The sequence below is a fragment of the Trachypithecus francoisi genome, unplaced genomic scaffold (assembly GCF_009764315.1).
Source record: "Trachypithecus francoisi isolate TF-2019V2 unplaced genomic scaffold, Tfra_2.0 Lachesis_group3, whole genome shotgun sequence".
Lineage (NCBI taxonomy): Eukaryota > Metazoa > Chordata > Mammalia > Primates > Cercopithecidae > Trachypithecus > Trachypithecus francoisi.
The window spans coordinates 146,397,443-146,413,233 of NW_022681468.1; the positions used below are offsets into that span (position 1 = coordinate 146,397,443).

At 42.5% G+C, this 15,791-nt stretch overlaps 1 protein-coding gene across 1 annotated transcript in view; it reads right to left on the reverse strand.

Annotated features, from left to right (window-relative positions):
• Positions 1-15,791, reverse strand: part of PDIA3 (protein disulfide isomerase family A member 3) — a 25,029-nt gene continuing 9,238 nt past the window's right edge. The window contains exons 3-13 of the mRNA XM_033190317.1: positions 15,366-15,483; positions 10,402-10,509; positions 8,745-8,874; positions 6,105-6,221; positions 5,659-5,784; positions 4,786-4,968; positions 3,119-3,227; positions 2,068-2,196; positions 1,395-1,474; positions 1,144-1,201; positions 1-440 (exon numbers count right to left, since the gene is read on the reverse strand). Of these exons, the coding sequence (XP_033046208.1) occupies positions 327-440; positions 1,144-1,201; positions 1,395-1,474; positions 2,068-2,196; positions 3,119-3,227; positions 4,786-4,968; positions 5,659-5,784; positions 6,105-6,221; positions 8,745-8,874; positions 10,402-10,509; positions 15,366-15,483 (1,272 nt within the window). The 3' untranslated portion in view covers positions 1-326. The remainder of the gene's footprint in view (positions 441-1,143; positions 1,202-1,394; positions 1,475-2,067; positions 2,197-3,118; positions 3,228-4,785; positions 4,969-5,658; positions 5,785-6,104; positions 6,222-8,744; positions 8,875-10,401; positions 10,510-15,365; positions 15,484-15,791) is intronic.

Genomic DNA, 15,791 nt, shown 5'->3' on the forward strand with positions numbered 1-15,791 from the left:
ACGGTTTAAAGGGGTCTCATTTATTGTCACTGTTCCAAATGTACAAAAAAAATTAGAAAATACCCCCAACTCAACCCCACCCCCAAAACATTTCCCCCAACACAAATAATTTTTCCCAAAACCACAAACATAAACTGGTCCTGGTATTTCCATAAACAGTGCAGCTAAGAAACAGTTTAGAGAAAATTTAACAGGATTCAGATTATATCCATTCTGTCCTCTCAGCCCTGAGAGGTAATAATTCCCATATGGGTCCCAGTCCTCCCTAATGGTTTTCCCATCTCTGGTGGAAGAGTCCTTTTACAAAGTGGCGTTTGGCTACTGCTTTAGAGATCCTCCTGTGCCTTCTTCTTCTTCTTGGGTTTTTCTTCTTGAATTACAGGGGGGTTTGTAGCTTCTCGTTGTAGATAGCTAATAAAATCACTTAATTCACGGCCACCCTGAAAACAGAAAGATTATCTTAAAAATGTAACTTTTTAAATAACCCTGATCTGCTCCAAACAGGAAGACTTTTGAGTTTGTAAAAGCCCATTAGCAGCCACATATACTGACCATGAGAGTTTAAACAGTTTTTAGTTAAATAAACCCAATTAGCCTGGCATGGTGGCTCACGCCTGTAATCCCAGCACTTTGGGAGGCCAAGGTGGGCAGATCACCTGAGGTCAGGAGTTCAAGACCAGCCTGACCAACATGGAGAAACCCCATCTCTACTAAAAATACAAATTAGCGGGGGGAGGGATTGCATTGGGAGTTATACCTGATGTAAATGACAAGTTGATGGGTGCAGCACACCAACATGGCACAAGTATACATATGTAACAAACCTGCACGTTATGCACGTGTACCCTAGAAATTAAAGTATAATTAAAAAAAAAAAAAACAAATTAGCCAAGGTGGTGGCACATGCCTGTAATCCCAGCTACTTGGGAGGCTGAGACAGGAGAATCGCTTGAACCTGGGAGGTGGAGGTTGCGGTGAGCTGAGATCACGCCATTATACTCCAGCCTGGGCAACAAGAGCGAAACTCCGTCTCAAAAATAAATAAAAATAAGTAAATAAACCAACCCAATTAAAGAACTATGTTTAAGAGTGTGTGTTTATGTCTGTGTATTTATTTGTGGGGATATGGGACAATTCACTTACTTCATATTTCTTTGGATTTAGCTTCTTGTTGGCTGGAGAGAAGTATATGGTAGGAAAACTGGGGAAAGAAACATTTATTAATTTGAAGCAGTTATGTGGGCTTATGTGCAGAACTCTTAAGCCAAGAAGGAATCAGTGGTTCTGCCTTCAACTGGAATATGAAGACTATGTCTAGTAATGATTTCCTGGTGGTTACAAGCTTTATTCCAATCAATTGCCTAGACATTTTTGTTAATTTTTAATCCACTTACCCTCTGACTTCATATGGAGAAGGCACATCATTGGCTGTGGCATCCATCTTGGCTATGACGATATTTGGGTCTTTGCTGAGCTGTTAATAAAACAGGTTAAATGTTTACATTTCAAGTTTTCAGTGACAGAGGGACACTTAAGTCAATTCAAGACTTAAAACAATCTCATTCTTCAAACACTAAAAATACAAAAATTAGCCGGGTGTGGTGGTGCGCTCTAATTCCAGCAGATAAACTGCTGTTCAGGTGGGAAGAGTGCTTTGCAGATGGTAGTACCTCACTTTCCACAAGCTTCTCTTTTTTCTCTTGTATTAAGACTACATATTGCCACCTTCAAATTTACCTGGTCTAAATAAAACATTACAAGGGCTAAGTCAAATGTTTTAAGATGAAGAACCATATGGATTCATGTAAGCCATTACCAAAATTGAGAAGTTCTTAGATATTTTGAACTATTATCTAGATTGAGCCTGAGGAATGGAATGTTAAAAGTGGGTATCTCAGGCACTGCACAGGCTGGAGCACTAGGGGGCAGTCAAGAGAAAGTGAGTAAACAGCAATTGGGAAAAAAATCTACCAGTACTTAGGAACCAAACAAATGAACCAATGCTGAATACATATATAAACTTTGCTCCCGCTCAAATGTTATCCTCAGAATAGGATTCACACTTACCTTCTCTCCAAGTTCTTTATACTTGGGCTCCAGATTCTTACAGTGACCACACCAGGGAGCATAAAATTCAATCAGTACATCTTTATTTTCATTATTCACTATTTCATCAAAATTCTCTGCTACAACTACCTGGAAAACACAGAAGAATCTCTAGTTGGTAAGGTAACATAAAAAAATAAATTCACAAGCTGTATTTGTTCCTAGACCCAATCCCTCTCTAATTTGATGTGTTACCACGGAAAATAAGTCATGGAAACCCAAATCACATTTACAGATTAAAGATGTTGTCATTCACTAGATACCAACTCGTTCCTTTGTCTGTCACCTGTCAAACTATGTTCAGGAAGTTACAGGACATAGAAGTGCTACCCAACCGTTGCTTAAAATAATTTCAAGCCAGGCTTGGTGGCACATGCCTGCAGTCCAAGCTACTCAGAAGGCTGAGACAACTGAGTAAGACCACATCTCTATAAAAAAATTCGAAGTAACACACTGTTCTTAGAGGTTGCTCTATCCTCAAGAGTAACAGCCCAATATAAATTTCATCACAAAATTCTATGCAGGCTTTATACTCTTGCCCCTACCAAGCATTATGAGCCCTGCCAATGCTTTTTTTTTTTTTTTGAGATGGAGTTTCACTCTTGTCGCCCAGGCTGGAGGGCAGTGGCATAATCTCGACTCACTGCAACCTCTGCTTCCCAGGTTCAAGCGATTCTCCTGCCTCAGCCTCCCAAGTAGCTGGGAACACAGGCACCCGCCACCACACCTGGCTGATTTTTTTGTATTTTTAGTAGAGTCGGGGTTTCACTATGTTGGGCAGGCTGATCTCGAATGCTCAACCTCATGATCTGCCTGCCTCGGCCTCCCAAAGTGCTGGGATTATAGGCATGAACTATCGCTTGCCCTGCCAATGCTTATTTTATGACTCAGGGAATAAGGACAAAAAAAAAAGAGATGGCCAACAAAGTCTTCATTTAGACCCCACAGTTTTGGAACAAAGAAATGAGGAGAGGCAATTGCTCATAGCTTGATGAGGCTGTCAGTACCTCACCTTTACAGGCCCATCATTGCTCTCTGGGATAGGTTCAGACTTCAGGTATCTCTTCAGATTGCCATCAAAGTAATCCTGCAGGAACCTCTCCAGAGCCTTCCCATCACGCCTACAATTGGAAGACAAGGGTAAGGCTTGTTAATCTATTCCCACCACTGAGAAAATTATAGCAATTGCTTTGAATAGTTACTATGTATTTTAGCTTTTCAAGGCTAAAAAAAAAGGGGAACTCTTATCTCTCAATATGCAGAACTACAGACTGAAGAAACAAACCGTTCCTTTTATTTCTAATGTGTTCTTTGTGGATTTCAAAGTTCAGAGAAAGAATCATTGGTCTGCTAGAGATTCATTTTTGTAAAAGAACCAGGTCTTATTGCTCTGGAGGATAGTGTGTGTTTACAGTATTTCATTTTATTGACTGTCTCACAAGGAATATTTTCTCGTCTCAATCTCCCAAAATCTCAGAAAGTGAGGGTAAAAATTGTTTCTGGGGTCTTAAGATCTTACTGATTCTGAGTTTACTTTAGACCCATGTGGTATTTCAAAAAGAAAATACATTCTGTAGGGATGAGCGGGGAATGGTTTGGTTTGCAATTACATCAGTATCAATGAGGCTGTTCAATCTTTTTTTGGATTTTCCAATTTTTAAGAGACGGGGTCTGGCTATGTTGCCCAGGCTGGCCTCAAACTCATGGGCTCAAGTGATCTTCCTGCTTCAGCCTCCCAAAGTGCTGGGATTATAGGTGTGAGCAACCACATCTGGCCCAAAGGAGGTTGTCCAATCTTATCTTTTTTTAGTTTTTTGAGACACAGTCTTGCTCTGTCACCCAGGCTGGAGAACAGTGGCGTGATCTCGGCTCACTGCAACCTCTGTCTCCCGGGTTCAAGTGATTCTGGTGCCTCAGCCTCCCTAGTAGCTGGAATTACAGGTGCACACCATCACACCCAGCTAATTTTTGTATTTTTAATAGAGATGGGGTTTCACCATTTGGGCCAGGCTGGTCTCGAACTCCTGACCTCAAGTGATCCACATACCTTGGCCTCCCAAAGTGCTGGGATTACAGGTGTGAGTCACTGTGCTCAGCCTTTATCTGCAATTAATAATGACCAAGTGGAATTATGTAAGAATTCCAACCTGCCATCCTTTCATTAGTTTTCAGAATTCATTAAGGATCATAATCCTTAAAGTATCTATATGTATTTATTTATTTTTATTTATTTATTTTTTTTGAGACGGAGTTTCGCTCTTGTTGCCCAGGCTGGAGTGCAATGGCACAATCTTGGCTCACCGAAACCTCCGCCTCCCAGGTTCAAGCGATTCTCCTGCCTCAGCCTCCCAAGTAGCTGGGATTACAGGCATGCACCGTGTCTGGCTAATTTTTGTATTTTTAGTAGAGACGGGGTTTCTCTATGTTGGTCAGGCTGGTCTCGAACTCCCGACCTTAGGTGATCCGCCCACCTTGGCCTCCCAAAGTGCTGGGATTACAGGTGTGAGCCACCATGTCTGGCCTAAAGTATCTATATTTAAATTGAGAAATACGACAGTCATAGGTCTTGATTAAAAGACCTATCTTCACATTCCAGGGTTATTGTTCTTCAGAAATCCTTTGTAGTATAAAAGGCTTTAATAAATGCCTTGGAGAATCAAAGCCCAACTAGCAACTCACGAGAACTCCTCCTGCATGACAAACTTCTCTCCTTTAGCAGTTCTGATAGCAACAACAGGAATCTCTCCAGCAGTGCTCTCCAAGCCAAAATCAGAAAGTTCATGGCTAAAGGTTTTGCGGCTAGCTACAGCAAAGTTGAGTTTGTGCCCAGCATCCAGGAATTTCTTTGCCACCATCATTACCCTGTGGGAAACAAGAGACATTTGTGCCAAGACTATACAGGGTGGTCAAGCACTTTTGAAACTAAGAAGCAAGTGACTGGAAAGCAAAGACTAAGTTCTACAGTTCTAGCCTTCTGGAATCAGTCTGAACAGTCTGAGCTCCTGGGCCCTGACATAGGGTTATGATATACTTCAATGCCTTACTGAACTTCACTGGCAAATTGGTGATGCCCAATCAACTGGTGCATTCCTGCTAAATCTTGCTGTAATATACAACTGAAATCTGTTTTAGGCATAATGACTGATTGAAAAGAAAATTTGTAAAGGTAAAATGCACTGAGAGTCTAAATGTGCAAGTAAGCACAATGCTTAAGTGCATTTCATATCAAATTTCCACCTTCTACTTAGAGTCACTGTGTCACAAAGCAAAGAAACACCTATGAAATACATGCCCAATAGATTTTGAAAACAGTTTATGTAATTTGTCCTATGGCTTCAAATGTAGTTTTTGGAAGCCAAATGTTCCCATTCTTTCCTGCTCTTATACCACACATGGTAACAGGACAGTAATTTTAATTTTTTTTTTTTTTTTTACAGCTTAAGGAACCATTTATTGTTTTACAGATTCTTAAGGAAACAACAAGATAGTTAGAAGGGACTGTTTATACATTGGGTAAACTTGTCCATGTGGGAAAAACATAATTCTTATTACCTGTTTCTCCAGTAGTTGGAACCTTTAGCATTCTTTTCATAGTCCACATCATAGTAAGCAATAAGTAAGTCCTTGCCCTGTATCAAATCTTTATTGTCTTCTGTCATGTGAGGGCAGATACCGAAACTGAAATGAAATAATCCATTATCAACTGGCTTGGCAGGTTTTTAGCTATATCATAAAGTTGCCACAAAGTAACTGATAGCATTTATGAAGGAAAGAGATTTTCAACATTTAGGACAAGTACTGAGCAATATATACCTTACAGGATGACAACAGGAGTTCTAACACCCATACATTACAGCTTTAATATAAACTCAAACTATTATTATTACAATCCCCCCGAATAGACCGTTTAAGCCAAAATATAGTTCTGCTTAATAACTGAGGTAAACAAACTAAAATCAAGCAAATAAATCCCAGACAAGATACAAAGAAGTACTCACATGTTTTCCTGGATGAACTTTTTAATTTTGCCACTGGTCATTTTTTGCTCTGTATATGCCACAGTCTTGTCCTCAAACTTGTTAGTCAGATGTGAAGGACGAAATAAGATGATACCCCTTAAAAAAAAAAAAAGTCTCAGTAGGCAGATAGCAGAAGAACTGTCTCCCATCCTTTTTTTTTTTTTTTGAGATAGGGTTTCACTGTTGCTCAGACTGGAGTGCAGTGGTATGATCATGGCTCACTGTAGCCTTGAACTCCCAGGCTCAAGTGATCCTCCCACCTCAGCTGCCCAAATAGCTGAGAACACAGGTGTGCACCACCATGCACAACTAATTTTTTATTTTTTAAAATTTTTATAGAGATGGGGGTCTCACCATGTTACCAAGGCTGGTCTTGAACTCCCAGGCTCAAGTGATCCTCTCATCTCGGCCTCCAAAAATGCTGAGATTACAGGCGGAGCCCCCATGTTTCATGTAATGCTCAGGACGATTACTTTTGCTGCCACTTTTAACTAGCAACATCTAAGCACATAAGGACTCTTTTCTAGTACCACAGATTCAGCAACATGACATTCTCATTAACACTAAGATGCTAACCACCTTAATCTTAAATGCAATAATTGGGTATAGGGTTTTTTTTTTTTTTTTTGAGACGGAGTCTGGCTCTGTTACCCGGGCTGGAGTGCAGTGGCCGGATCTCAGCTCACTGTAAGCTCCGCCTCCTGGGTTCCCGCCATTCTCTTGCCTCAGCCTCCGGAGTAGCTGGGACTACAGGCGCCCGCCACCTCGCCCGGCTAGTTTTTTGTATTTTTTTAGTAGAGACGGGGTTTCACCGTGTTAGCCAGGATGGTCTCGATCTCCTGACCTCGTGATCCGCCCGTCTCGGCCTCCCAAAGTGCTGGGATTACAGGCTTGAGCCACCGCGCCCGGCCGGGTATAGGGTTTAATACATTTTGGGTTGGAAAATTAAGAGAACGTGGTTCTAATCATAGTTCCCCAACTAATTCCAAACACATTAGACCAGTTAATCCTTCTGGTCTTCAGCTTTTTCATTATCTCAAAAGGGGGTTAGAGTAGATTTTCAAACCTTTAGAAACAATAGCAGGCTGGCTGTGGTGGCTCACGCCTGTAATCCCAACACTTTGGGAGCCTGAGGCAGACAGATCACCAAAGGTCAGGAGTTTGAGACCAGCTTGGCCAATATGATGAAACCCTGTCTCTACTAAAAACACAAAAATTAGCCAGGTGTGGTGGTGCACACCTGTAATCCCAGCTACTTAGGAGGCTGAGGCAGGAGAATCACTTGAACCCAGGAGGCGGAGGTTGTATTGAGTCGAGATCATACCACTGCACTCCAGCCTGGGCAAGAAGGGTGAGACTCCGTCTGAAAAAAATAAAAAAAAAATCCCTCAAACTTACTCTAAATCTTCTCCTTTTCACACATGGTTAGTGACTATTGTTTACATTTTTTATACTCACTCCTTCCTATCCATTGCCACTAATGCTGTTGACTGAGTTTAGACTCTCACATGTCATCCTCAGTTTAAATTCTCCTTATAATCCTTAGAATTCTCCTTAGAATCCCTTGAATGCCTTTCACCACTCCCCCTTCAAACCATTATCATGTGGTTGCCAGTGACTTCTTCACAAATTTAACCCATTTATGTGGGAGGTTGTAAATTGTTTTTGTGAAAGATCAGACCTTGGCAATGACCTTGAGCAGGAGGCTATAACTCCCACAAGCTTAGTATTCCAATAACAGAACAGTAAGCATTACTCCCCAGCCCAGAGTCTTTCAATGGCTCTCAAATGTCTAAAAGATAAAATTTAAGCTCTTTTGTATGGCACTTAAAATTTATAATTTGGTCTCTGCTTAACACTCCGATTTTATCTTTCATATTCTCAATCACAAACAACACTCCAGCAGTACTATGGGCCCCAACAAGCCTAGGCTATCTTACATTTCAAGGCCTTCACTCCTGGTGCTCTATCTGGAATAATTTTTATTTCAAAGGCCATAACCTTCCAGAAAAAAACTCATCCTTCAAGAGTCACCCCCTCTATGAATTTTTCTGATATTACCCCCTACCCCAAAAGAAGAAAAACAATCACTCCCTCTTTTGTACTTCCAACCACTCTGTATATACTTATACTTTCATTTTTACATATGTTCATGTATACAATCTCCCTTTACTAGATAGAGGGTTGTTCCTTAAAGGCAGCAATAGTTTCTGGCATGTAGCATAATGCCTTGAAAGTACTCAATAAACCCTTGGGAAAAATTAGGTATAAAAATGACCAATTCAGGTTGGTGCAGTGGCTCATGCCTGCAATCTCAGCACTTTGGGAGGCCAAGGAATTTGAGACCAGCCTGGGCAATATGATGAAACCCTGTCTCTACTAAAAATACAAAAATTAGCCAGGTATGGTGGCACGTGCCGGTACTCCCAGCTACTCAGGAGGTTGAGGCACGAGAATCGTTTGAACCTGGGAGGCGAAAGTTGCAGTGAGCAGAGATCGCATCACTGCACTCCAGCCTGGGCGACAGAGTGAAACCCTGTCCTAATCAATCAATCAGTCAATCAATCACACCAGTTCACACAATAATACTTGGTCTGGAGATTCAACTCAGTCACTTACTCTCCATTATCATCATACTCGTTCACCAGAGACTTAACATTCGTATGTGCAAATCGGTAGTTATCCCTCAAGTTGCTGGCTGCTTTTAGGAACTCAGAGTGAGCTTCACTGAATAAATCATCGAAAAAACCTATACAGAAAATATTAAACACAAGGAAGAAGCAATAAGTGCTGACAGATAGATATTCCAAACCATAAACGTCTATTTTTCAAGGGTTTCATTCTACTTTGAGGACTGGGTCTGCTTTGTCATGACTACTTCAGACAGGCACAATATTTAGGATGAGAATTTTCCCTCTACCCTTTATGGACACACTTCTTGAGAGAGCCAAGGGAGAAAATTTGTCAGTGTTCAACTCTTCATTCTACTTTCCCATAATTGAACAAATTCGGGCAAATTGCTTAACTTAAGAGTTTCAGGGACTATTTGAGGTATCAGAAGGATTAAGACGATACGTCAAAATAAACTGTAAACCACTTCACCCAATTTTTTTCTTTCTCTATATTTGTCTTTAGTATTACTCATTTAGAAAAGTGACTAAAACATAAATGTTTAATGAATACATGCTAACTCCTTGTAAAATATAAAGAATCAGTAAAATTTAGATGATAAAAAGTGGCTTTTGGCCAAATTTAAACAGTAAACCATATTCTGCTGCCAGAAAGTCAGTATTTTTTGTTTGTTTGTTTTTTGTTTTGCGACAGAGTTTTGCTCTTGTTGCCCAGGCTGGAGTGCAATGGCGCGATCTTGGCTCACACCAACCTCCGCCTCCTGGGTTCAAGTGATTCTCCTGCCTTAGCCTCCCGAGTAGCTGGGATTACAGGCATGTGCCACCACGCCGACTAAGGTTTCTCCATGTTGGTCAGGCTGGTTTAGAACGCCTGACCCCAGGTGATTTGCCCGCTTCAGCCTCCCAAAGTGCTGGGATTACAGGCGTGAGCCACCGTGCCCAGCAAAAGTCAGTTTTATTACAGTAATTAGGAGACTAAGAGAAGCACAAACATAGCTTTTACGTTTATATTTATTTTTTAGTCAAATTTATCATATATCACATTTAAAAAACAAAACAATGAACATCTAAGATGCAGAAAGTGTTTAACTGGCTCATGTCATTTAAAAACGAGATATTGCAACACATGAGAAAGCAATGAATGCTGCAAAAACAAGACAAATCCTAGTAATCTGATTTTAACTTTTAAGTTCCCTAATTATTGTGAAAATAGCAGAGTTTTATTATTTACTTGTATCTTCCTACCTTAAAACCTTATTTTCAGTCATAACTACCTTATTATATGAGTTAAATCTCAGAGTTTAAGAAGCATTAGAAAATGCTGAAGATATTCCTATCCTAGTCCTTTATTTTTCTCCCACGCCCACCCCTCCTAGTCCTTTAATTGAAATTAAACCTTCACATCTATAAGACCACAAACCCACCCAAATAAAACACCAATTGCCCCCACATTATAATTACATTATATACTAATTATATAATGTACTATAGTACATTATAGTAATTGCTAACCCAATTCTGTCAGTTGCCTTTTCAATTGCCCCAAAGTTTCCTTAACTGCTTTAATTCTGTGGCTTTCCCAGACATGGAGGGTTTTGGAAACCAAGTTGATGATTCTGTGGCACGGTTTAATATTTGCTACTTACCTACTACAGATGCATCTTTATCACTAATGAATTTCTTAAATTCTTCCTCAGTCCTGAGAGGCACTGAAGCTGGTCCTGCCTGCTTCTTCAGGTGGCTGACAATTCCATCTTAGAAATCAAAATAAAAGTTATAACAACACAATTTATTTATAAATTTTGAGAAGGCAATTATTCATGATTCAAAATTCAGAAGGTACAAAAGGGTATATGACGAAATTTTCTTGCCACCCTTGTCCCTAGTCACCCAGTTTCCTCCTTATAAGATTTGTTTCTTTTTTTTTTTTTTTTTTTGAGACGGAGTCTTGCTCTGTCGCCCAGGCTGGAGTGCAGTGATGCAATCTCAGCTCACTGCAAGCTCTGCCTCCCATGTTCATGCCATTCTCCTGCCTCAGCCTCCCGAGTAGCTGGGACTACAGGCGCCCGTCACCACGCCCAGCTAATTTTTTTTGTATTTTTTTTAGAAAGACGGGGTTTCACCGTGTTAGCCAGGATGTTCTTGATCTCCTGACCTCGTGATCCATCCGCCTTGGCCTCCCAAAGTGCTGGGTGGGATTACAGGCGTGAGCCACTGTGCCCAGCCAAGATTTCAGTTTCTTGTATATCCTTCCAGACATTTTATGCATAAACAGGCATTTATATATAAATAGCTACTTCAACCTTTTATTACAGTGGCATAGCGTTTTTATTATTTTAAAAAGTTTTTTTTTTTTACATAAACATTGTTTACAATGCTAGTGTTTCACTATAAAAGTGCCACAGTTTAACCAGACACAACTGCAAAAATGATAGACATTTGTTTCCTATTTCTTTTTTTTTTTTTCTGAGACAGGGTCTCCTTCTGTCACTCAGGCTGGAGTCCAGTGGCATGATCATTGCTCACTGCAGCCTCGACCTCCCAGGAGGGTCAATCAGATCTCTCTCCTCAGTCTCCTGAGTAGTTGGGCCTGCAGGCACGCACTATCACACCTGGCCAGTTTTTTGTATTTTTATAGAGATGGGGTCTCACTATGTTGCCCAGGATAGCCTCCAACTCCTAGGCTCAAGCGATTCAGGCTCAAGTGCTAGGATTCAGGCATGAGCCTTGTTAAACCATCTTTTTTTGTTTGATTGTTTGAGACGCAGTTTCACCCTTGTCACCCAGGCTGCAGTGCAATGGCATGACTGCAACATTGGCTCACTGCAACATTCAAGTGATTCTCCTGCCTCAGCCTCCCGAGTAGCTGGAATTACAGGCGCCCGCCACCACGCCCCACTGATTTTTTGTATTTTTAGTAGAGATGGGGTTTCACTATGTTGGCTGGCCAGGCTGGTCTTGAACTCCTGACCTCGTGATCTGTCCACCTTGACCTCCCAAAGTGCTGAGATTACACGCATGAGCCACTGTGCCCGGCCCTAGTTAACTATTTGTTGTTGTTGTTGTTTTTTTTTTTTTTTTTTTTTTGAGACGGAGTTTCGCTCTGTCACCCAGGCTGGAGTGCAGTGGCCGGATCTCAGCTCACTGCAAGCTCCGCCTCCCGGGTTCACGCCATTCTCCTGCCTCAGCCTCCCGAGTAGCTGGGAGTACAGGCGCCCGCCACGTCACCCAGCTAGTTTTTTGTATTTTTAGTAGAGACAGGGTTTCACCATGTTAGCCAGGATGGTCTCGATCTCCTGACCTCGTGATCCGCCCGTCTCGGCCTCCCAAAGTGCTGGGATTACAGGCTTGAGCCACTGCACCCGGCCTATTTTTTGTTTTGTTTTGTTTTGTTTTTTTGAGACGGAGTCTCGCTCTGTCGCTAGGCCTGGAGTGCAGTGGCCGGATCTCAGCTCACTGCAAGCTCCGCCTCCTGGGTTCACGCCATTCTCCTGCCTCAGCCTCCAAACCATTTTTAAACATACAATTCTGTATACTATTTGTGCTACCTCATGTAAATGGAATCATATAGCAGCATGTAGTCAGAATTTTCTTCTTTAAGGCTGAATAATCTTCCACTGGATGCATATACTGTATTTTGTTTACTATTCATTCACTGATAGACACTTGGGTTTCTTCTAACTTTTGGCTACTATGAATAATGCTGCTGTGGATGTAGGTGTACAACTATCTTCTTTTGGGTATACAATAAGTCCTCACTTAACATTATTCATATGTTCTCAGAAACTGCAACTTCAAGCGAAAGAATGTACAGCAAGTCCTAGAATAACACTGTTTCCTATAACATTGATGAGGAAAAAAAACACCAAGTTTTGTTATAGGTTGTTTCACTTAAAAGTTACAGCTTCCAAGAATCTATTGACAACATTAAATGAGAACTTAATGTATACTCAGAAGTGGGTATACAGAAGCTGGATCATATATATGGTAATTTTATTTTTATTTTTTTTGAGACAGGGTCTCACTCTGTCACCCAGGCTGGAGTGCAGTGGTATGTGATCTCAGCTCACTGCAACCTCCACCTCCCAGGTTCAAGCAGAATTCTCCTGCCTTAGCCTCTCAAGTAGCTAGGACTACACGTGTGCACCACCATACCCAGGTAATTTTTGTATTTTTTGGTGGAGACGGGGGTTTCACCATGTTGGCCAGGCTGGTCTCGAACTCCTGACCTCAAGTGAGCTACCTACTGTGGCCTCTCAAAGAGCTGGGATTACAGTCATGAGCTACTACACATGGCCTTCCATTTTTAATTTTTTTTTTTTTTTTTTTTTTGAGACGGAGTCTTGCTTTGTTCCCCAGGCTGGAGTGCAGTGGCCTGATCTCGACTCACTACAATCTCCGTCTCCCGGGCTCAAGCAATCCTTCTGCCTCAGCCTCCCAAGTAGCTGGAATTACAGGTGTGCGCCATCACACCCCACTAATTTTTGTATTTTTAGTAGAGAAAGGGTTTCATCATGTTGTCCTGGCTGGTCTCAAACTCCTGACCTCAAATGATCTGCCTGCCTTGGCCTCCCAAAGTGCTCGGATTATAGGCCTGAGTCACCATGCCCGGCCCCTATTTTTAATTTTTAATTTTTTTTTTTTTTTTTTTGAGACGGAGTCTCACTCTGTCGCCCAGGCTGGAGTGCAGTGGCCGGATTTCAGCTCACTGCACACTCCGCCTCCCGGGTTCACACCATTCTCCTGCCTCAGCCTCCCGAGTAGCTGGGACTGTACAGGCGCCCGCCACCTCGCCCAGCTAGTTTTTCGTATTTTTTTTTAGTAGAGACGGGGTTTCACCGTGTTAGCCAGGATGGTCTCGATCTCCTGACCTCGTGATCCACCCGTCTCGGCCTCCCAAAGTGCTGGGATTACAGGCTTGAGCCACCGCACCCGGCCCCTATTTTTAATTTTTAAAAGAACTACCATACTGTGTTTTCCATAGTGGTTGTCCCAGTTTTCATTCCTAATAGTGCACAAAGTTTCCAATTTCTCTACATCCACACCAGCACTGGCAATTTTGTTGTTTTGGTTGTGTGTGTGAGTGAGACCGAGTTTCGCTCTTGTTGCCCAGGCTGGAGTGCAACGGCACAATCTCGGCTCACCGCAACCTCCGCCTCTCAGGTTCAAACGATTCTCCTGCCTCAGCCTCCCGAGTAGCTGGGATTACAGGCATGTGCCACCACGCCTGGCTAATTTTGTATTTTTAGTAGAGATAGGGTTTCCCCATGTTGGTCGGCTGGTCTCGAACTCACGACCTCAGGTGATCCGCCAGCCTCGGCCTCCCAAAGTGCTGGGATTACAGGCGTGAGCCACCGCGCCCAGCCTATTTTATTGTTTTTTTTAATAGTAGCCATCCTAATGGGTATGAGATGGGTAGCCATCCTAATGGGTATGAGATGGTTATCCATATATATATGGAGACACATACGCTTTTTTTTTTTTTTGGTGGAGATGGGAGTCTCACTCTGTCGCCCAGGCTGGAGGGCTGTGGCACGATCTCGGCCCACTGCAACCTCCGCCTCCCGGGTTTAAGCGATTCTCCTGCCTCAGCCTCCTGAGTAGCTGGGATTACAGGCGTGTGCCACCATGCCCGGCGCCAATTTTTGTATTTTTTTTTTTTTTTTTTTTGAGGCGGAGTCTCGCTCTGCCGCCCGGACTGGAGTGCAGTGGCTGGATCTCAGCTCACTGCAAGCTCCGCCTCCCGGGTTCCCGCCATTCTCCTGACTCAGCCTCCCGAGTAGCTGGGACTACAGGTGCCCGCCACCTCGCCCGGCTAGTTTTTGTATTTTTAGTAGAGACGGGGTTTCACCGTGTTAGCCAGGATGGTCTCGATCTCCTGACCTCGTGATCCGCCCGTCTCGGCCTCCCAAAGTGCTGGGATTACAGGCTTGAGCCACCGCGCCCGGCCAATTTTTGTATTTTTAGTAGAAATGGGGTTTCACCATGCTGGCCAGGCTGGTCTCAAATTCCTGACCTTGTGATCCGCCCACCTCAGCCTCCCAAAGTGCTGGGATTACAGGTGTGGGCTGGGCACAGTGGCCCAGCCCACACTTTTTATTAGAGATGGGGACTAATATTGCCCAGGCTGTGCTCAAGACAGCCTCTCACCTCAGCCTCCTGAATAGCTAAGACTATAGGTATGTACGTGCCATTGCACCCAGCTCATCTATATTTTTAAAACTTGTTTGTTGCCTTCTTCCCCTCATCCCCCAGAATGTAAGCTTCACAAGAGTAGGGACCTTGTCTGTTTTATCAATAAATACCAACCACCTAGTATATTTAGAATATCTGGCATATTCTAAATATGCCATTACAAATACTCAATAAATATTTGTAAAATGAAAAAATGTCGAGCTGACCTTATAAATCAAGTTTGTGTATTTTCTGTATTACTTATATAATCTGTTCATTTAGAGAGGTCTTTTGTTACCACCAAACTAACTGACCTTTTAGATGAGGAATTTTTAAGACTGAAAGTACACTGTGTAGAAAAACACATTTTTATGTTTCCACTACAATGAATAAGGTACTTAACATTAGTTTCCAGAATGCAATTCAGGATCCTTACCAGCAGTCCTAGGTCCATCATAAGCACCTGCTTCTTCACCATCTCTAAATATCTTCAGGGTTGGATATCCACTGACTCCGTATTTATTACAGGTGTTAGTGTTGGCAGTGCAATCAACCTAAAGATCAAAATACACAAACAATTTTCTTTCTTTTTTTTTTTTTTGAGGCGGAGTCTCGCTCTGTCGCCCAGACTGGAGTGCAGTGGCCAGATCTCAGCTCACTGCAAGCTCCGCCTCCCGGGTTTACGCCATTTTCCTGCCTCAGCCTCCTGAGTAGCTGGGATTACAGGCACCCGCCACCACGCCTGGCTAATTTTTGTAAATTTAGTAGAGATGGGGTTTCACTATGTTGCCCAGGCTGGTCTTGAACTCCAGACCTCAGGAGATCCACCCACCTTGGCCTCCCAAAGTGCTGGGATTACAGG